Source organism: Glycine max, chromosome 15, assembly GCF_000004515.6.
Source record: "Glycine max cultivar Williams 82 chromosome 15, Glycine_max_v4.0, whole genome shotgun sequence".
Classification (NCBI taxonomy): Eukaryota; Viridiplantae; Streptophyta; class Magnoliopsida; order Fabales; family Fabaceae; genus Glycine; species Glycine max.
This window is the reverse complement of record NC_038251.2, coordinates 30,837,174-30,859,007: the sequence shown is the minus strand read 5'-3', so window position 1 is coordinate 30,859,007 and position 21,834 is coordinate 30,837,174. Positions and strand designations below refer to the sequence as shown.

General features: G+C 30.1%; 1 protein-coding gene across 1 annotated transcript; it reads right to left on the bottom strand.

Moving 5' to 3' along the window:
• Positions 1-588: 588 nt before the first annotated feature.
• Positions 589-19,097, bottom strand: LOC102663108 (factor of DNA methylation 5). Its single transcript, XM_041009602.1, has 6 exons — positions 18,988-19,097; positions 17,969-18,562; positions 17,332-17,390; positions 16,925-17,221; positions 15,772-15,944; positions 589-883 (listed from the first exon to the last, which is right to left on the bottom strand). The coding sequence occupies exons 2-6, from the start codon at positions 18,555-18,557 to the stop codon at positions 589-591; spliced, it is 1,413 nt and encodes a 470-aa protein (XP_040865536.1). The 5' UTR covers positions 18,558-18,562; positions 18,988-19,097.
• Positions 19,098-21,834: the final 2,737 nt, after the last annotated feature.

Here is a 21,834-nt window from a genome sequence, read left to right as displayed (position 1 = left end):
CCATATGACGTTGAAAAGATTACCATAAAAGTTTAAGGCAAACTACCGTTACATAAGAAAAATATAAGTTGTACATTATATATATATATATATATATATATATATATATATATATATATACCAGAGATCAGTGGAACAGATCAAACGGACAGTAAAGAAGTAGGAAACAAATTAAAATAGTTTGAATGTATTATGATGCAGGTAAAATAAACAATAAGAAGAATAAAACTTAAAGCTCAAAAATGATAACTAAAAATAAAAGAAAATTGAAACGGCGGTAATCCGCACAGAATCAGTTATGGAGGAAGAAGAGAAGAAACTGAAACGGCGGTAATCAGTAAGGAGGGAGAAGGGAGATAAAATAAGCAACTTGCAAATTTATTTGATAACAACGAAAGAAAAGCTTACAAAGAGTGTTTCCAAGAGTTTCTCTCTCAACAATCTATCCGACTATCTCTCTCTCAAAAAGGGTACCTCACAATAGAGTTGAGGCCTCCTTTTATAGAAACTTAGTTTGACTGTAGCTACAGTAACAGTTACAAATACCGAAACTATTTTCTACAGTAATGATGATAACTAAATTAATGTTCATTCAAACAAATACCAAAACAATTGGATTTGGAGTAATTGCAAAACTTCTTTTAATTTTTTCATGAGATGTTCCTTGGAGTTAGATCTTGCTAGGAAGGCAGCTAATTGGGACTTTTGATTGAGAAACAAAGAAGTCTCTGGATCAGGTGCTTTCAGGAACTCTAGATGAGCTTTAAACCAGATTTTCACCTTATCTGGTTGTGCTTTTGATGTGTCAAATTGATTCCACCACTTGACAAATTCATCATGCTGAAGGGATGGAAATTGCTTGTTGTTTTCTGTTTTGCTAAACCTGTATTGCCAAGAAAATATCCAGGACAAAGTAAAACTGGAAAAATATTTTAAATCTGCTAGAATTTGTGATTCCTGAGAGTTAAAATGCTTGTTGAACTGTGCAAATCCTTGTTGAACCTGCTTAGGGAAAATTTTCGGGATTGGTCCAAAAAAGTACCACCACTTAAGGAACCAATTTGAAAAATTATAAACTGTGTTAGTCTTGAAGTAAATAAGCCATGAGTGCGTATATTTGTTGTTTTGATGTCAATACACTTTGGTCTAGGCATCCATATAGTCCCAATAGGTGTATCCTCTTGGATCAAAAGGTATAGAAATTTTTTTGATTTCATTCAAATTGGATCCAAATTGTCTGGGTTGCAGAACTTTTAAAATTTGGATTGTAGAGTGAGTGTTTAAAAGGGGTTCTTTTGGATCTTTGAAATGTTTAATAGAAACTGAGTCTGAATCTATTAAAATGAATTCATAAAAGGTCCTTGTTTTGTTGATTGTTGTTGGTTTGAAATGGAATCCGGGTGGAAACACCTTGGCTATAGCTTTAAAGGGATTCTTTCCCAATATTCCGACTCCATTTGCAAAACACTTGAAAAATTATTTTTGTTAATATAACTGTTAGTGGGTTTTGGGGCTGGTGTTGCCATTGGGGTTATTATTTGTTTTTCTTTTGGAGAATTGCAAATAATTTTTGTGCCTTTGGCTTTTTGGATTAAGGTTTTTAGATCAATTTCAGACTCATCATCTAATTCAGAGGCTATGTCAACCCATGTGTATTATTATCATTTTTTAAATTTGGCTGAAAGAACAATTTTCAAAATAATATTTTTTCTATAAGATTTAAAATTACTATTGTGGAAGCCTGCGGACAATAAAATCAAACGTCACCATAAAAATGACCTACTTTTGTTTGTTACAATAAACCAGAAAAAATATACTCCATGTGTATGCTTGATCTTTGTACTAACCAATATTTATGAACAATGATAGGCTTTAACTTCTAAGGGTCACATGTAAAAAAAAAATTAAAAAACATCAAGGGTCTTACCTAAATTTTTCGTCTTAAGATAGGTCTACATACAAAGAAAATGATACAGACAATAACATCCTTCATTTCCATCATGTATACAATGATATCTCCTACATTTTACTCAAATTACATAAAAACTCTTTTGATTTGCTTAAAACCATTTCTGTGACACCCTCACCCATATCGATGTCATATTTAGTTTTGAAAGCTGAAACCGAGAATTAACTTGATTACATAATTATACATATGCCCTCTATGTGTTTTTATACATATTACAAATTTAACACCGTGATTTTCAAAATTAGTACAATAACCCTTTATTGTTTCAGATTTGGATTACTAAGTGATAGATCCACAAGCCCCAAATTGAATTGTAATATTGATAACTTAGTTGCAACAATAATGAAAATTAAAAACACAATTAAAAACTCACCTTTGTACTTCAAATGCTCCTTAGCTCTTCTTCCTTCCCTTACTCTGCGTGCTCTCATATGACTAGTATCTTGTTGGTTCTCTTCCCTGATTCTTGTTGCCCAATTGCACCCTATCTTCTGATCCAATGGTCAATTTATGTGTGTTAAGCAATTCTGTAAAAATGCAATGACGTGTGTCTGTTTATACCAGCAAAAGACAAACTGCAATTTCTTTTAGAATCATTAAAAGTGCACATTTATTGTGTCTTTCATTTATCTATTACATTCCTATCATATTTATTACTTTCCCTCTTTTAATATTTTCTCTCCATAAATACATTTAAGACTTGTTTGGAGTAACAAAAAGAAAATAATAAAAAAATTAAATTTTGAATTCGGGAAAAAGTCTAAAAGGAAAGAAAATTTTAGATTTTTTCTTTTTGAAGTCAACCTTTTACTCTGTTCCTTTTCATTTTTTTCCAAGCAGGCAATTTTTGTTTGTTATTCATGGTTTTCCCCATCTTTTCTTTCCTTTCCATTCGATTATAGCATGAATATTATTATTTAACTTTTATTTTATTATAGTTATGTTTACTTATTTGAACTCAGTTTTGACCCTAGGATGCACAGACAAACAAAATTGTGCATGGGATTAATTTTGTATTTTTTATTTAAATCTTTTCGGTATCTTAGAAAAATGTAAAATTATTAGAAATAATAATTAAGGAACATTTAATAATATTATTAAATTTTATTCTATGATAAGTGTATTAAATAAATAATATTTTATGAAGTAAAATATTTTTTAGGAAACTAAAAAATAGAAGAATATAGAATATAATAATGAATCGAAATCAAATAGAAAAAAAAAGATAAGATAAAAAATAAGATAAAAAGAAGTCTTTTTTTTCAAGCTCCATTTTTTGCTCTTCTTGTTTATGTGATATAACAAACAAAGTAATTCTATTTTTCAATGGGGAGTTGAGTAGACTAAAGCGTCGATTGCTAATCCGTTGTACAAATTTTTGTACCGAGGGTTCAAATCCCTCTCTTTCCATTGATAATTTGATATTTTTTGTTGAACTTCTTTGTTTTCCTTGTTTGTTTGATTTTTTTTATTTACTAGTTAAAGATTTAATTTAGCTAATTCGCTTTCTTAATCTTAAAAGTATATATATATATATATATATATATATATATATTATATATAATAATATAAAAATCCCCTTAGACTTACTCCGGGAAGGTATAGAATATAAATTTTTTATTTTGATAGCTTTAGCATATGATAAATTTACATAATAGTACATTAATGACATTCAATACTATATTAATAACGTCATACACAAAAGCAAACGGTGATTGTGTGTTTACAGTAGTAAAAAAAGATGTTTTAACATCGTTAAATTTAAGTCGATTTTTGAAACACGATGTAGAAAATAAGTAATGACATTTTTGAAATTGAATATAACTTTTTAAGACGGTCATATAAAACCCGTATTTGATAAAAGTGTTTACGTCGGTGTTTCCAAAACCGTATTTGCTTTTATAATTACTAAGACAGTCTTTACTATTGACCGTCTTTAATTTTAAGTAAAATAATAAATTAAATTTTTATTGCTAGTGGTTGCTCAAATTCCACTTCTCCTTCCATTGTGCTTCTCGTGCCTGCTGGAATTCCACTTCTCTGTCCATTGTGCTTCCTGTGCCCTTGACTTCTTCCCACAAACTCCAAGAATGATGAGAAGGATTTTCCCAGATCAAGAGATAAACCAATAGTCCCAAACTCATTTAGGGAAAAAGCAGATGGAGAGTACTCCACAGCAAAAATGTTCATAACTCTCAAATCACGGCGCCGAAGAAGGTATTTTCCTCTTGCTTGTATTCATCTTCTTTTTTTTGTTGAACCACATCTACCGTAATCAATAGTCGGTGCCTCCATTCATCTTTGACCTTCCAACCATCACAACACCACCAAATTCACACGACCACCACCATCCAAACACCACCGCTTCCGCATGCTACCACCGTTGACACCACAATCACCCAAACACTATCGCAACCGTGCACCGCCACTGAAATAATGCCAGATCTGTACCCTAAACCCCCTTCATGCAGCAGATCTATTCCCTAAACCAGGAGTGCGCTCAGTGCCTGCTTCACTTTGCGAATCCGAGCCCGCTACATTTCCTATTCTGTTAAAGTTGTTTTATATGTACAGGTATGGCAAGAAAATTGAAGTTAATCCTAGATTCCATTCGTAATTTTAATGAGACGCGTCTTTTTTGTTTTGCTACAACTTTTTATTGTTGTCTGTTTGTGGTCTTTTTGTTGGATTTGTGGTGCCTATGTTTTAGAGTAGGATGGTAATCTCCACACCAAGTTTGGCATTTGTGTTTCTTGGTTCTATATATGGAATATGTAGTTTGATGGGAGAGAAATTTTGAGTTGATATATTAATTTTGGTTTCATTCCCTCCCTTGTTTTCTCTGCTTTAGGAAGATATTATTTTGTATTCTTAATTTTTCACATGCCTTCTTTAAGACAAACATCTTCGTAGCGGGCACATTTGGAATTTGATACATATAGTTGAATTGAATCTGGACTGGTTACATGAATCTGCAATTGAATGTGGACTGGTTACATGTAAATATGAATAAATTTAGTTTTAATCTCTTGAAAATTTTTATTAGTATCAATCTTAGTATTTTTTTAAAAACATTCTATCAGTATAAACATATTGCACTTCATATTACCCTATAATGTGCAGTTGCTTTAATCTCATGAATTGTATTTCTAGCTACATTTCACTGAGAAAGCATGTCTTTTTTATTCTTGTTTTTCTTTAATCTATAGGATGTGGCAATTGCTTATGGATTCAATGCTATTAGTATCAAGCAGCAGTAGATAATAAAGGCTCGAAGAGGTTGGTTCCTTCCTTGACTCTACTCAAGTGACCAATTATATTTAAGCTTGGTTTTTTAAACTATGGGGCCCACTAATGCAGCCATCCTGAGAATTAATATATCAGAATATATATTTGACATGCTTGATTTCAAGGCTTACATTTCAAACGAAATATATATTTGGTTGCCAACTAAATAACTTGGTAATTGTGATCTTAGATTCGGATAGTGTGTGTATTATATTTATATAGAGCCACAGGCAAGAAACATAACATAAGTGTTACATCCATGACTCCTTAAAAGACGTTTCTTGTAGTGCTTTTCTAGCTCTCCCTTGGCAATTGCTGTTTGGATGATTTTTTTTCTTGTTTGTGATGTGCTAGAGATGATAAGGTATATGTTTTATGTAAGAAATAAGAAAAGAACATTGATTATTTAAATATTGGAGATATAAAGTGAATCATGAAGTGCTTTGTGCGTCATTTGGGGTTTAATAGTTTGAGATTTTTCCAAAGAGGAAGAATGACATTTAGTAGGGTATGAACTAGCTCCTCATCCTTATTTTGAACTACATATTAGGAAATATGAGATAGGTCATGAATTTTGTCTTTCAGGATATGAGATAGGTCATGAATTGATCTTACATTAATCAAATTTAAGATGATGTTGTTAATAAAAAATGATCTCACATAATCATTTAGATAGCCTGAAAGCTAAATATCTGCCTATGCACGCGGTTGATTTCAGGAATATATTCAAGATGACATTGGATTGGCTGGGCTAAAGTTGAATTTGAGACAACAAAGTGATACACTATGCTAAACAAAGAAGAAGATTGAACAAAATGGAATAGTGAAGATAAGTTTTTTGATGCCTTGTTATTTCCTTGATAAATTTTACCTTCTCTCTTTGAATTAATTTCATTTTTGCTATTAAATGAACTTATACTTAAATTTAACATTTTCTTCTTAATATTCATGTTGCAGTGTACCAGAAATGTCTTGCCTTGCACATGTCTAAACCACAAGGATTTAAGTACTCTAGTGGACAGTATATTTTTCTGAGCTGCCCAGATGTCTCGCCTTTTCAATAGTAAGTGAACATTGGTTTTCTTAATATTTATATAGCTTATTACCATTAAAAATTTAAATCTTTTCGGTATCTTAGAAAATGTAAAATTATTAGAATAAATAATTAAGGAACATTTAATAATATTATTAAATTTATTCTATGATCAGTGTATTAAATAAATAATATTTTATGAAGTAAAATATTTTTTAGGAAACTAAAAAATAGAAGAATATAGAATATAATAATGAATCGAAATCAAATAGAAAAAAAAAAGATAGATAAAAATTAAGATAAAAATAAGTCTTTTTTTTCAAGCTCCATTTTTTGCTCTTCTTGTTTATGTGATATAACAAACAAAGTAATTCTATTTTTCAATAAGGGAGTTGAGTAGACTAAAGCGTCGGATTGCTAATCCGTTGTACAAATTTTTGTACCGAGGGTTCAAATCCCTCTCTTTCCATTGATAATTTGATATTTTTTGTTGAACTTCTTTGTTTTCCTTGTTTGTTTGATTTTTTTATTTACTAGTTAAAGATTTTAATTTAGCTAATTCGCTTTTCTTAATATAATATATATATATATATAATATATATATATATATATATATATATATATATATATATAACATAATATAAAAATCCCCTTAGACTTTACTCCGGGAAGGTATAGAATATAAATTTTTTATTTTGATAGCTTTAGCATATGATAAATTTACATTAATAGTACATTAATGACATTCAATACTATATTAATAACTGTCATACACAAAAGCAAACGGTGATTGTGTGTTTACAGTAGTAAAAAAAGATGTTTTAACATCGTTAAATTTAAGTCGATTTTTGAAACACGATGTAGAAAATAAGTAATGACATTTTTGAAATTGAATATAACTTTTTTAAGACGGTCATATAAAACCCGTATTTGATAAAAGTGTTTACGTCGGTGTTTCCAAAACCGTATTTGCTTTTATAATTACTAAGACAGTCTTTACTATTGACCGTCTTTAATTTTAAGTAAAATAATAAATTAAATTTTTATTGCTAGTGGTTGCTCAAATTCCACTTCTCCTTCCATTGTGCTTCTCGTGCCTGCTGGAATTCCACTTCTCTGTCCATTGTGCTTCCTGTGCCCTTGACTTCTTCCCACAAACTCCAAGAATGATGAGAAGGATTTTCCCAGATCAAGAGATAAACCAATAGTCCCAAACTCATTTAGGGAAAAAGCAGATGGAGAGTACTCCACAGCAAAAATGTTCATAACTCTCAAATCACGGCGCCGAAGAAGGTATTTTCCTCTTGCTTGTATTCATCTTCTTTTTTTTGTTGAACCACATCTACCGTAATCAATAGTCGGTGCCTCCATTCATCTTTGACCTTCCAACCATCACAACACCACCAAATTCACACGACCACCACCATCCAAACACCACCGCTTCCGCATGCTACCACCGTTGACACCACAATCACCCAAACACTATCGCAACCGTGCACCGCCACTGAAATAATGCCAGATCTGTACCCTAAACCCCCTTCATGCAGCAGATCTATTCCCTAAACCAGGAGTGCGCTCAGTGCCTGCTTCACTTTGCGAATCCGAGCCCGCTACATTTCCTATTCTTGTTAAAGTTTGTTTTATATGTACAGGTATGGCAAGAAAAATTGGAAGTTAATCCTAGATTCCATTCGTAATTTTAATGAGACGCGTCTTTTTTGTTTTGCTACAACTTTTTATTGTTGTCTGTTTGTGGTCTTTTTGTTGGATTTGTGGTGCCTATGTTTTAGAGTAGGATGGTAATCTCCACACCAAGTTTGGCATTTGTGTTTCTTGGTTCTATATATGGAATATGTAGTTTGATGGGAGAGAAATTTTGAGTTGATATATTAATTTTGGTTTCATTCCCTCCCTTGTTTTCTCTGCTTTAGGAAGATATTATTTTGTATTCTTAATTTTTCACATGCCTTCTTTAAGACAAACATCTTCGTAGCGGGCACATTTGGAATTTGATACATATAGTTGAATTGAATCTGGACTGGTTACATGAATCTGCAATTGAATGTGGACTGGTTACATGTAAATATGAATAAATTTAGTTTTAATCTCTTGAAAATTTTTATTAGTATCAATCTTAGTATTTTTTTTAAAAACATTCTATCAGTATAAACATATTGCACTTCATATTACCCTATAATGTGCAGTTGCTTTAATCTCATGAATTGTATTTCTAGCTACATTTCACTGAGAAAGCATGTCTTTTTTATTCTTGTTTTTCTTTAATCTATAGGATGTGGCAATTGCTTATGGATTCAATGCTATTAGGTATCAAGCAGCAGTAGATAATAAAGGCTCGAAGAGGTTGGTTCCTTCCTTGACTCTACTCAAGTGACCAATTATATTTAAGCTTGGTTTTTTAAACTATGGGGCCCACCTAATGCAGCCATCCTGAGAATTAATATATCAGAATATATATTTGACATGCTTGATTTCAAGGCTTACATTTCAAACGAAATATATATTTGGTTGCCAACTAAATAACTTGGTAATTGTGATCTTAGATTCGGATAGTGTGTGTATTATATTTATATAGAGCCACAGGCAAGAAACATAACATAAGTGTTACATCCATGACTCCTTAAAAGACGTTTCTTGTAGTGCTTTTCTAGCTCTCCCTTGGCAATTGCTGGTTTGGATGATTTTTTTTCTTGTTTGTGATGTGCTAGAGATGATAAGGTATATGTTTTATGTAAGAAATAAGAAAAGAACATTGATTATTTAAATATTGGAGATATAAAAGTGAATTCATGAAGTGCTTTGTGCGTCATTTGGGGTTTAATAGTTTGAGATTTTTCCAAAGAGGAAGAATGACATTTAGTAGGGGTATGAACTAGCTCCTCATCCTTATTTTGAACTACATATTAGGAAATATGAGATAGGTCATGAATTTTGTCTTTCAGGATATGAGATAGGTCATGAAATTGATCTTACATTAATCAAAATTTAAGATGATGTTGTTAATAAAAAATGATCTCACATAATCATTTAGATAGCCTGAAAGCTAAATATCTGCCTATGCACGCGGTTGATTTCAGGAATATATTCAAGATGACATTGGCTGGGCTAAAGTTGAATTTGAAGACAACAAAGTGATACACTATGCTAAACAAAGAAGAAGATTTGAACAAAATGGAAATAGTGAAGATAAGTTTTTGATGCCTTGTTATTTCCTTTGATAAATTTTACCTTCTCTCTTTGAATTAATTTCATTTTTGCTATTAAATGAACTTATACTTAAATTTAACATTTTCTTCTTAATATTCATGTTGCAGTGTACCCAGGAAATGTCTTGGCCTTGCACATGTCTAAACCACAAGGATTTAAGTACTCTAGTGGACAGTATATTTTTCTGAGCTGCCCAGATGTCTCGCCTTTTCAATAGTAAGTGAACATTGGTTTTCTTAATATTTATATAGCTTATTACCATTAAAATCAGGGAGAGACGTTAACAAAAAAATTAATTTGCTTCTTTGTAAATTTCCCATTTCTTTTAGTTGTTAGGAAGTAGTAGATATATATCAGACTTGGGAAAATGACATGGTTGGAAGGATTGACAACAGTTTCACATTTTATTGCATGTTATTTATTATGAGATTTATTTTTATTATAACTATAAAGATTTATTTGATTAAAGTTTTTAGTTTTTTTTAAGGAAAAAGATTTTAGTTATGTCTAACCGATTATGATAATTAAAACTATGTATTATAGTACTAATTAAATTAGTTTGACTAGCTTGTTTATATGATATGAATCTAATTTAAGATGGCTCTCATGATAAGTTACTTTAAAACTTAGTAATAAAGTTTCTAAATATAATGTCGTTTTTGACCGATGTAAAAAGCGCGCTTTCTAGTAGTGTTACTCAAACTACACAAATATCCACGCGTTGTGCGGATTTGAAAATCATTAAAGAAATATTTAAATAAATTATTTATTTACTAAATCAAATTTAAAAGTATAACTGTCAATGATATTTTATATTATTTTTTGTTAAAGGAGATAAAAAATTACATATAAATTAAGATATTTTTTCTTTATCATTATATTTATAAGGAAATATTTCAAAATTGGAGGCTGACACCTGAACTAAAGTTGATTAACGTGAAGATAGAAGTAAGCGTTGTGTATAATTATTATAAGAACAATATAAGAATAAAGTGAAATTGACATAATAAAATAACTAAAAAATATATATTTAATGAAAGAAAAATAGTCAATCATAATGATAAAGCACATAAAAGTGATGCGAATAAAACACCGAAAATTTTTCATTTAAATAGACTTTTTATATTTATTTCCTTTTGTTGGTGACCTGATGTTGATTTTTTTTTCTTTTGTGTGCTTCTTTTTAAAATTTGATGTCAAAACAATTTATTTATTCGTCTTTCTCCTTAATGAACTTTTTGAGATTGAATAAAATTCATTTGATGATGAAGATGCATATTTTGACTTCTCAGATGCTTGTAGCTTTGGACTTCGACCTATGACAACTTGTTTATTAGCCTTTTTTCTTAATGGACTTTGAGAGATTTGATAAACTTCTTCATTAAATGATGAAGATGCACCTTTTAACTTGTTGGATGCTTGTTACCATTAAAATCAGGGAGAGACGTTAACAAAAGAATTAATTTGCTTCTTTGTAAATTTCCCATTTCTTTTAGTTGTTAGGAAGTAGTAGATATATATCATACTTGGGAAAATGACATGGTAGGAAGGATTGACAACAGTTTCACATTTTATTGCATGTTACTTATTATGAGATTTATTTTTATTATAATTAAAAAGATTTATTTCATTAAAGTTTTTAGTTTTTTTAAGGAAAAAGATTTTAATTATGTCTAACCGATTACGATAATTAAAACTATGTATTATAGTACTGATTAAGTTAGTTTGACTAGCTTGTTTATATGATATGAATCTAATTTAAGATGGCTCTCATGATAAGTTACTTTAAAACTTAGTAATAAAGTTTCTAAATAGAACATACAGGTTTCTCTCTCTCTCCCATAATTTTTGTTTTCTTAGAAGACCATAATATTATAATGTGCTTTGTGTATATTGTGTGGTTTCTTCTTTATGGAAATATATTGTGTATATTGTGTGATTTTTAAAGGATAATGATGATTTTTATATAATTATCTTCAAAGTCATACCAATGGTAATTATCCAATCAACAACTATATACTTAGTTTCATGAATGTTTAATTATATTTGTTGATTATTACTTAGATAATATTATAATTATAAATATGTAACTTTTCATATTAAAATTAACATTTATAATTAGAAAACTATTTTATATGTTACTAATATTTATTGATTATTAGTAAGATATAAAATAGTTTTCTAATTATAAATATTGATTTTAATATTATATAATAATATTTATTGATTATTAGCGATATTGATAATATCGTAATATTGATTTAATTTATCTAAAATTTATTTGTAGGTAATTCAACATTTAACATTGGTGCTGATGTAAGTAATGATGTAGAAATATGTAGTTTCTAAGACGGTGCTGACGTCAGCACCGTCTTAGAAACTACATATTTCCACATCGCTCCTGACATCAGCACCGATGTGGAAACGGACATATTCTACATCGTTTACCAAGGGATGACCGACTTAGAAGATGTAATTTCTACATCGGTGGTGGGCTGAGGACCGATGTAGAAAACGTTATATTTCTACAACGGTGGATTTTGGAACGATGTTGAAACATAACACTAACAACGTCGTATTCTACATCGGTTGAGCACCGATGTAGAATGTCGTTTTTGACCAATGTAAAAAGCACGCTTTCTAGTAGTGTTACTCAAACTAGACAAATATCCATGCGTTGTGCGGATTTGTAAATCATTAAAGAAATATTTAAATAAACTATTTATTTACTAAATCAAATTTAAAAGTATAACTATCAATGATATTTTATATTATTTTTTGTTAAAGGAGATAAAAAATTACATATAAATTAAGATATTTTTTCTTTATCATTATATTTATAAGGAAATATTTCAAAATTGGAGGCTGACCACTGAACTAAAGTTGATTAACGTGAAGATAGAAGTAAGCATTGTGTATAATTATTATAAGAACAATATAAGAACAAAGTGAAATTGACATAATAAAATAACTAAAAAATATTTATTTAATGAAAGAAAAATAGTCAATCATAATGATAAAGCACATAAAAGTGATGCGAATAAAACACCGAAAATTTTTCATTTAAATAGACTTTTTGTATTTATTTTCTTTTGCTGGTGACCTGATGTATTTTTTTTTTCTTTTGTGTGCTTCTTTTAAAACTTTGATGTCAAAACAATTTATTTATTCGTCTTTCTCCTTGATGAACTTTTTGAGATTGAATAAAATTCATTTGATGATGAAGATGCATATTTTGACTTCTCAGATGCTTGTAGCTTTGGACTTCGACCTATGACAATTTGTTCATTAGCCTTTTTTCTTAATGGACTTTGTGAGATTTGATAAACTTCTACATTAAATGATGAGGTTGCACCTTTTAACTTGTTGGATGCTTGTAGCTTTGGGCTATGACTTACAATTAGTTCTCCATCTCACTCATTTGGTGTTGTTTGTTGTGGTGAAGTGGACTCCTTTTTTAATAAAAGTATTAATTAGTGGACAAAAATGTAAATAAATTATAAATATGGTTACCTGTTTAATTTCTTTGAGGAGAGGATCATGCTAAATGATATTTTGTGGGATAAAAGTCATTGTGATGGTATAGCTTTGAAACCCTTCCTTCAAGTTGTGAGCTTGGTTTCAAAATTAAAAGTGTGTTTGCAAAGGGTATCCAATATTGGGGGTATGTAAGCCATATTTTACATTTTGGGTGTGAAGGAGTTCAGATGCTATTGTGTTTAGAATTTGTTATGCATCTTGATCAAACATTGGGAATATTGTTATACCGGTATCATTAGAGACTTTCAATTGACCAGTAGTCTCATTCAGGTAACTTTGATTAAAGTTAAGGTCTTTTGTTATGAAGGAATGTTGTTAGGTTTTATGATTTGTTACAATAATTCATGTTTTCTTCCACTCTATCATTAGGGTATTACTTCTAGATTGTGAAAGTAAAAAGGATAAAATGAATTGAGCTTCTCCCAGAAGTTAAAAACTACTTATGCACTTGGCTTTTATCTTCATATTTTCTTCTCTTATAGGTGTTTGTGTGGAAGTTTATCCACTCCTAATTTGCCAGTGATTGGATATGACTTGCCTCTTCTTTTCCAACCAATGTTGATGGTACTTGTGGCAATTTTAAAGCTTAATTGTTTTGATAATCATAATTATTTTTAACCTTAAATTGATGAAATATGTATGTTTCTGTTTGTTTGATGAAGTCATGATTACGGGTGGAGCAACATCACCTGTTTTCTACAATTTGAGGCGAAGGTGGTTATGAGTGGACATTTCTCTTTCTTCTTCTTTTTCTCTCTGTGACTATTGTACTCAGTCCTTCTAATTGTACACACTGTACTCTTAGAGGTTGATTCTCATTTTAGTACGGGAATAAAACGAGTACATTCTATAATTTCCAGTATTTCCCTTTCAGAAGTTATATAGGATGACACTCTTTCCAGTTAAAGACCATCCCACAAACAACTATATATTTTTGGGCTTTGATTTGATTTATATTTTGCTTAATTTTGTTTGTCAAATACCTTAGGGTATGAAACAATTTCTTCCCCTTTACGCTGAACTTCTAATGATTATGAACATATTTTTTGTCTGACTTTTTGCGGTTTTTTTGGATACTTCGTTGCTATTTTTTCCTTAAACTCATATTTTGTGAGATTGTTCAGAGTTTTAGGAGGTAGTCTACGAGGTAAGCTATAATTTTTATGCATTTTCCTCGATGCTTAATTATCTGGATTTGCATGCAAGCTCTCCACCTCAGAGTATCTTTTTGCCATTTTTACGATTTTTACTTTTGCGATTTCTACGTTATTCTTTCCTTTTCCCTCCCGTGATGTTTGCTGTTGTGGGTTATAAACCCAATATCTCAAGAGCAAACAACTACAAGGGACAAATTCAACAAATTACCCGTGATTCCACATTTTCAGGGCTATTTACTGTGTAACATTTGTCCCACTTAATTACTCTAATTCATTTGTTATTCATTCCACCAGTTTTTATTCATTTCATTACTTCCTTTCTCAAACACTTATGCTTTTAAAAAAGTTACTTATATTTCATTTAAAACAATATCCACCTATTTCTGAATTTAATTTTAATTGAGTTTGTAAGGCCAGTAAAATAATTGTTTTTTTTAATTAGTATCCGTTGATAGATTCAACATAGGTTTGATTACAATTAAAATTTTTATTGAGTTTTTTAATTATTGAAAAGTTCTATCAAATCTTATTTTTGTTTCTTCAAAATTATGTTAATTATATCTTTTCCATCAATTTTGTTACATTGGCTAATGGAATTGACTCATCACTCTCTTTGGTTCCTTTCTCTAACTTATTCACTCAAAAGTCATGGTCACCACACCCACAACACCATCAATCTCCTCCACACAGCCCAAATTGTAACAACGTAATTTTTCATAATGTATGATAAGTGTTTAATTAAAATACAAGAAAAGACAATTTAGCGGTGCGGGTTTTAGGGCTTCAATTTCGAGCACCCTTGCCACGTGTTGCTTCCTGATTGGCAGATTTAACGGCTCATTTAATTCCGCTTAATACTCATAATTGTGTGTATCTTATCCATTACTCTTTCTTCTCTCTCCTGAGTTTTATCTGTTGTTGTGTTTTCTCCCTCTGTGTTTTCTCCCTCAATCTTCTCTTTCTCCATTTTTCTCATCTGAATCTTCTTCTCTTTTCCTTTTATTCTTTTTGTTTCTTCCTTCATGCAGGCGATTCCGACTCCATTTCCAACACTATAAATTTTGCTATATAGTTTATTAATTTTATGTGTTTGATTTAATTTGATGACAAATTATGTAGGTTTTCTCAATGTATTTTAATTATTTCCCTTTATATTTATGAGTGACAACAAATTATAGTCAAAATTTCTTCTTTCCTATTGAGGCAGAAATGTTGTTAGTTTTCTTTGTTATGTGCGTATCAAATATCTATCTCTCGCATAGCCATAATTGTTCACTATATTGAGTACAGACCATCATATACTATTCTCAACCAATAAGGACAAAATCTAATGTGTTTATGTACCTATTGGTCAAAAAAACATCTTCTATGACTCAAATGATTAATACCTTACAAGAAAGAGGACCAATGGAATCATACAATAAAAAATTACAATACTTGCTGAATAAAAAAATCTAACAATCCGGGTTGCAAACTAGTATAATTAAAGACAAATTAATAACAATGAAAGTAGTTATTCTCTCTTTAACCTGTCATAGCAAAATAGTATATAATCTAACCACAGATTACTAGCATACTTCAAAGCTTCAGTTACGGTGGCTCTACGTCCATTTTGGGAGTCCCATATCTCAGGTATCACTTGTTTCTCACTTGAATTATGGGTGTTCTCAGCATCATCAGAATGATGATACTCAGGCAATTCCTTAAGAGCTGTCACCACAGCAACGTATGCCTCCTCTCCCAAATCATTTGTTAAAGATAATAATTTAGGATCATTTTCATCAATTTCTTCCTGAAAAAATAAAATGCGAGAGACATCAAATTTTGCTCATTTAATTGTCCATGCTAGTGTACATTTGTGACACATAATTGAATCCCCTACCCTGCTGATAACATGCCATGTTTTACAGATTATGCCAGTTTGGTTGTAACAAACTCTAAATTGGAGATATACATAAAATTTTCTTACATGATCATGTGTTTATGGGATCTATAATAAAGGAACATTATTACATTTGAACGAGCCTTCTCTTCTACTAATTCACAGCTATGTTAAACCAAAACATGAAGAAAACATAGAAGGAACCAAGATGTATCATATACCTGTATTTCCTTCCCTTCGACATCAACAATCTTAAAAGGGTGCCATGTTGAATCCAGAATTTCTTTTTGCCACTTTGCGCACAGTTTGACAGACTCCGATGATGCTTTTTTGTTATTTTTATACCTATTCATGCACACTTTTTTAAATGACCTAGCACTGACCTCCCCAATTTTTTTTATTTGAATCTTAGTAACCCCTTTCAAGAACTGTGGTAATTCCTGAATTGTCAAGCAAATGCATTCAATTAGCTTTTGCACGGAAAACATTAATTGTGATAAAACAGTACCAACAGCCAATAGCTATAGTAAAAAATGTTCACAAAACATTAAGATAAGGTTTACTGCAGTGCCATTAATGAAATGTGTAAACTCTCCATTTTAACACTAAAAATTGGATAATCCTTTTTAACTTCTAACTTTACAAAATCTTTTTAACTTTGTAAAATATTATTCACTTAAATAACCTTTATGATACAAAGTAAAAGTAAAAAATGAAATACTTTTTGTGAAGTTGAAAAATTAAAGTAAAAGGTTTAATAAAATTATGAACTAAAGTGTCTCCTTAGTATAAGGATTAGAATAAGGATTTTCTCAGAACAGGACATTTACCTTAATAATTTGTTGCCTAGCATCTTCTAGCTCGATTTTAGCTTCTTGTACCTTCTTCTTCAAAGCTTGATTTTCATCATCTTTTACGGACATATCAAAAATCATGTCCTCCAATTTTTCTTCTATCTCTTCTATTTCTATCTTTCTTTTATTCTCATGATCAGCTTCCTCCAAGTTCACACACTTCAAAACCTTGAGTTGTTCCTCTAGTTCAGCAATTTCTAAATTCAACTTTTGTTCATTTCCCATCTCTTTTTCAAGCTTCAACAGTGCATCACTGACAGCTTTTTTCTCCATCTGCAAAATTATTTTGCAAGATCCAGTGATTAATAAGCCATGAAATTGGGCAACATGAAACCAAAAATAAACTCACTTATGAATGAAGAAACAAACAACACGTAACACACCTGATGCTTTTCAAGCAAACTGAGAACATCACTTCTGGCCTTCATCTGCTTCTCTGTTGCTAAAATTAGTGATTCCATTTGCTTGACATTATAAGTTAAATAGTTCGTATTAATATTGATATTATCATTAACAAATTTTATGTCATTCAAATTCAAGATAAGTTAATTAAAAAGATTTACGCTTTTCTTTTCTTCCTCAAATTTTCTCCTTTGTTGTATAGTTGACTTTTCTTGTTCAATCAGTTGTTGACACCAGCGATCGAGTTCATCATTCATTGTATCTATCTCTTGTTGCAATTTTTTATTTTTTTCCATGGCTTTATAAGTAATTTCACGTCCACGCATTACGATCGACTTCAACACTGGAGCACAATTTACATGATCATCTGCCATGTAATAAGATGAAGTTCAAACATCAAACCAATAAATAAAACATATGCTTAATATATTCAAGAGTGGAGAAGCATCTTTAGGGATTCAAGAGAATTCTACATTGCGCATTTGGATCCACCTATACTTACAGCTAGTTCTAATCATGTTTGATCAAAATAGTTAGTTAGATTTGATCCATCGAATCTATTAACTTTTAAAATAATTAATTAAAATTAAAGTTTCTTTCATTAATAGGGTTACAAACCTTCAGCACGAGTCTGGTGAAGCAAGTCTCTCTTCTTCTCAATCTCTTTCATCATTTTATCCAATGACATGTAGTCCTCAATGTACTTCGATTCCATCTCACTAATCTTTTTGTTTACAGAGCCTATTTCCCCATACAAATGATCCAGAGTTTCAGTTTTTTCATTCAATGACTCTTGTGCAACCATAGAGGTTGTTTTCAGCTCAGCTTTCTGACGGAGAAAATTTCCAACAAGCCCTTCTGAGTTGTAATCTTCTGCCTGTGCACACCAACCAAATAAGCCTGACGAATAACCCATTTTCCTTGACTCATAATAATCCTTTTTTCCATGATGATCAACAAGAAAATCTGTATCTAACTTCATCATTTGCGAGAACCCAGTCCATTCTGTACCAAATTCCAGCACAACGTACCCTGTTGGATCTTCTGCACAATGCAAAACATAAGCCTCTTCGGGTTTGTATTGTTCAAACTTTCTCAGCCAATACATGCTATCACACTCCACTGGTTCATGCTTTGGCTTCCCAAATATGTTGGCAACAATGCCTGTCCAAGGCCAAACATACCTCTCATCTGAACTACTAGCCATTGATGCTGAGTGACAAACATTGGAAAAAAAAAATCAATTTCTGACAAAAATTCAGTACTTATTCTTTTATACTTTCTTTGGTTTCAAAAGCAATATAAAAGGAGAAAAAACTGATAGGATAAATGAGCATGTATTGTTTGAAAGAAAAATATATTAACAATACACTCTCTATAGAAATGTTTTCTCTTACTAACCAATATTTATGAACAAAGATAGACGTTAACTTCTAAGGGTCACATGTGCCCTCTCTGTGTTTTTATACATATTACAAATTTAACCCCATGAATTTGAAACATTACGTACAATAACCCTTTATTGTTTCAGATTTGGATTACTAAGTGATAGATCCACAAGACCCCAAATTGAATTGTAATATTGATAACTCAGTTGCAACAATAATGAAAATTAAAAACACAATTAAAGAACTCACCTTTGTACTTCAAATGCTCCTTAGCTCTTCTTCCTTCCCCTTACTCTGCGTGCTCTCAGATGACTAGTATCTTGTTGGTTCTCTTCCCTGATCCTTGTTGCCCAATTGCACCCTATCTTCGCAGTCCAATGATCAATATATGTGTGTTGAGCAATTCTCTAAAAATGCAATGACGTGTGTCTGTTTATACCAGCAAAAGACAAACTGCAATTTCTTTTTAGAATCATTAAATGTGCACATTTATTGTGTCTTTCATTTTATCTATTACATTTCCTATCATATTTAATACTTTCTCTCTTTTAATATTTTCTCTCCATAAATACATTTAAGACTTGTTTGGAGTAACAAAAAGAAAATAATAAAAAAAAATTAAATTTTGAATTCGGGAAAAAGTCTAAAAAGAAAGAAAATTTTAGATTTTTTCTTTTTGAAGCCAACCTTTTACTCCTGTTCCTTTTCATTTTTTTTTCCAAGTAGACACTTTTTTGTTTGTTATTCATGGTTTTCCCCATCTTTTCTTTCCTTTCCATTCGATTATAGCATGAATATTATTATTTAAATTTTATTTTATCAAAGTTATGTTTACTTATTTGAACTCAGTTGTGACCCTACGATGCAAAGGCAAACAAAATTGTGCATGGGATTAATTTTGTATTTTTTATTTAAATCTTTTCGGTATCTTAGAAAAATGTAAAATTATTAGAAATGAGTAATTAAGGAAAATTTAATAATATTATTAAATTTTATTCTATGATAAGTGTATTAAATAAATAATATTTTATGAAGTAAAATATTTTTTAGGAAACTAAAAAATAGAATAATGTAGAATATAATAATGAATCGAAATCAAATAGAAAGAAAAGAGATAAGATAAAAAATAAGATAAAAAGAAGTCTTTTTTATTCAAGTTCCATTTTTTGCTCTTCTTGTTTATGTGATATAACATAAGCAAAGTAATTCTACTTTTCAATTGGGGAGAGATGGTTGAGTGGACTAAAGCGTCGAATTGCTAATCCGTTGTACAAATTTTTGTACCAAGGGTTCAAATCCCTCTCTTTTCATTGATAATTTGATATTTTTTTGTTGAACTTCTTTGTTTTCCTTGTTTGTTTGATTTTTTTTTACTTACTAGTTAAAGATGTTAATTTAGCTAATTCGTTTTCTTAATCTTAAAAGTATATATATATATATATATATATATGAATCTATATAATATAAAAATCCCCTTAGACTGTACTCCGGGAAGGTAAAGAATATAAATTTGTTTATTTTGATAGCTTTATCATACGATAAATTTACATCAATAGTACATTAATGACATTCAATACAATATTAATAACAGTCATACACAAAAACAAACTATGATTGCGTGTTTACTCAAACTAGACAAATATTCACGCATTGTGCAGATTTGTAAATCATTAAAGAAATATTTAAATAAATTATTTATTTGATAAATCAAATTTAAAAGTATAACTATCAATGATATTTTATTTTATTTTTTGTTAAAGGAGATAAAAAATTACATATAAATCAAGATATTTTTTCTTTATCATTATATTTATAAGGAAATATTTCAAAATTGGAGGCTAACCACTCAACTAAAGTTGAAAAACATGAAGATAAAAGTAAGGGTTGTGTATAAATTTTTATAAGAACAATATAAGAATAAAGTGAAATTGACATAATAAAATAATTAAAAAAATATATATTTAATGAAAGAAAAATAGTCAATCATAATGATAAAGCACAAAAAAGTGATGCGAATAAAACACCAAAATTTTTTCATTTAAATAGAATTTTTGTATTTATTTCCTTTTGCTGGTGACCTGATGTTTAATATTGTTTTCTTTTTTGTGCTTCTTTTTAAACTTTGATGTCAAAACAATTTGTTTATTCGTCTTTCTCCTTAATGAACTTTTTGAGATTCAATAAAATTCATTTGATGATGAAGATGCATATTTTGACTTCTCGGATGCTTGTAGCTTTGAACTTCGTCCCGTGACAACTTATTTATTAGCCTTTTTTCTTAATGGACTTTTGTGAGATTTGATAAACTTTTTCATTAAATGATGAAGATGCACCTTTTAACTAGTTGGATGCTTATAGCTTTGGGCTTTGACTTATAATTAGTTCTCCATCTCACTCATTTGATGTTGTTTGTTGGGGTGAAGTGGACTCCTTTTTTTAATAAAAATATTAATTAGTGGACAAAAATGTAAATAAATTATTAATATGGTTACCTGTTTAATTTCTTTGAGGAGAGGATCATGCTAAATGATATTTTGTTGGATAAAAGTCATTATGATGGTATAGGTTTGAAACCCTTCCTTCAAGTTGTGAGCTTGATTTCAAAATTAAAAGTGTGTTTGCAAAGGGTATACAACATTGGGGGTATGTCAGCCATATTTTACATTTTGGGTGTGAAGGAGTTCAGATGCTATTGTGTTTAGAATTTGTTATGCATCTCGATCAAATATTGTGAATATTGTTATACCAGTATCATCAGAGACTTTCAATTGTATCTTGAACCTAAAAAGATTTTAAGAATTGTAATATTTATTTAATTATGTTATAAAAAATAATTCATTATATACAAATATTAAACCTTGTTATTATATAATTGGATGACTGTTTACATTCTCTACAAGTGTATTGATTTTTGTCTTTTGTAATTTTCTTTTGGCATCTCTCACATGCAACATAATTTCAAACGTATCGTCGATTTCATTGATTGTTGCATGAATTGTGATTCTGATACCCATTTCATGGACATTATGCATGACAAAGATCTTCTTTTTTTTGACATTTTCCTATCAAGATCAATGTTGACAGAACTTGAAAAAG

Coding starts and splice junctions, on each gene's coding strand:
- LOC102663108 (XM_041009602.1), bottom strand. CDS start 18,557: ATGGCTAGTAGTTCAGATGAGAGGTATGTTTGGCCTTGGACAGGCATT. Junction 17,222..17,331: donor GTTTGCTTGAAAAGCATCAG/GTGTGTTACGTG, acceptor ATAATTTTGCAG/ATGGAGAAAAAAGCTGTCAG. Junction 884..15,771: donor AAGTATGCTAGTAATCTGTG/GTTAGATTATAT, acceptor TTGGCAATACAG/GTTTAGCAAAACAGAAAACA.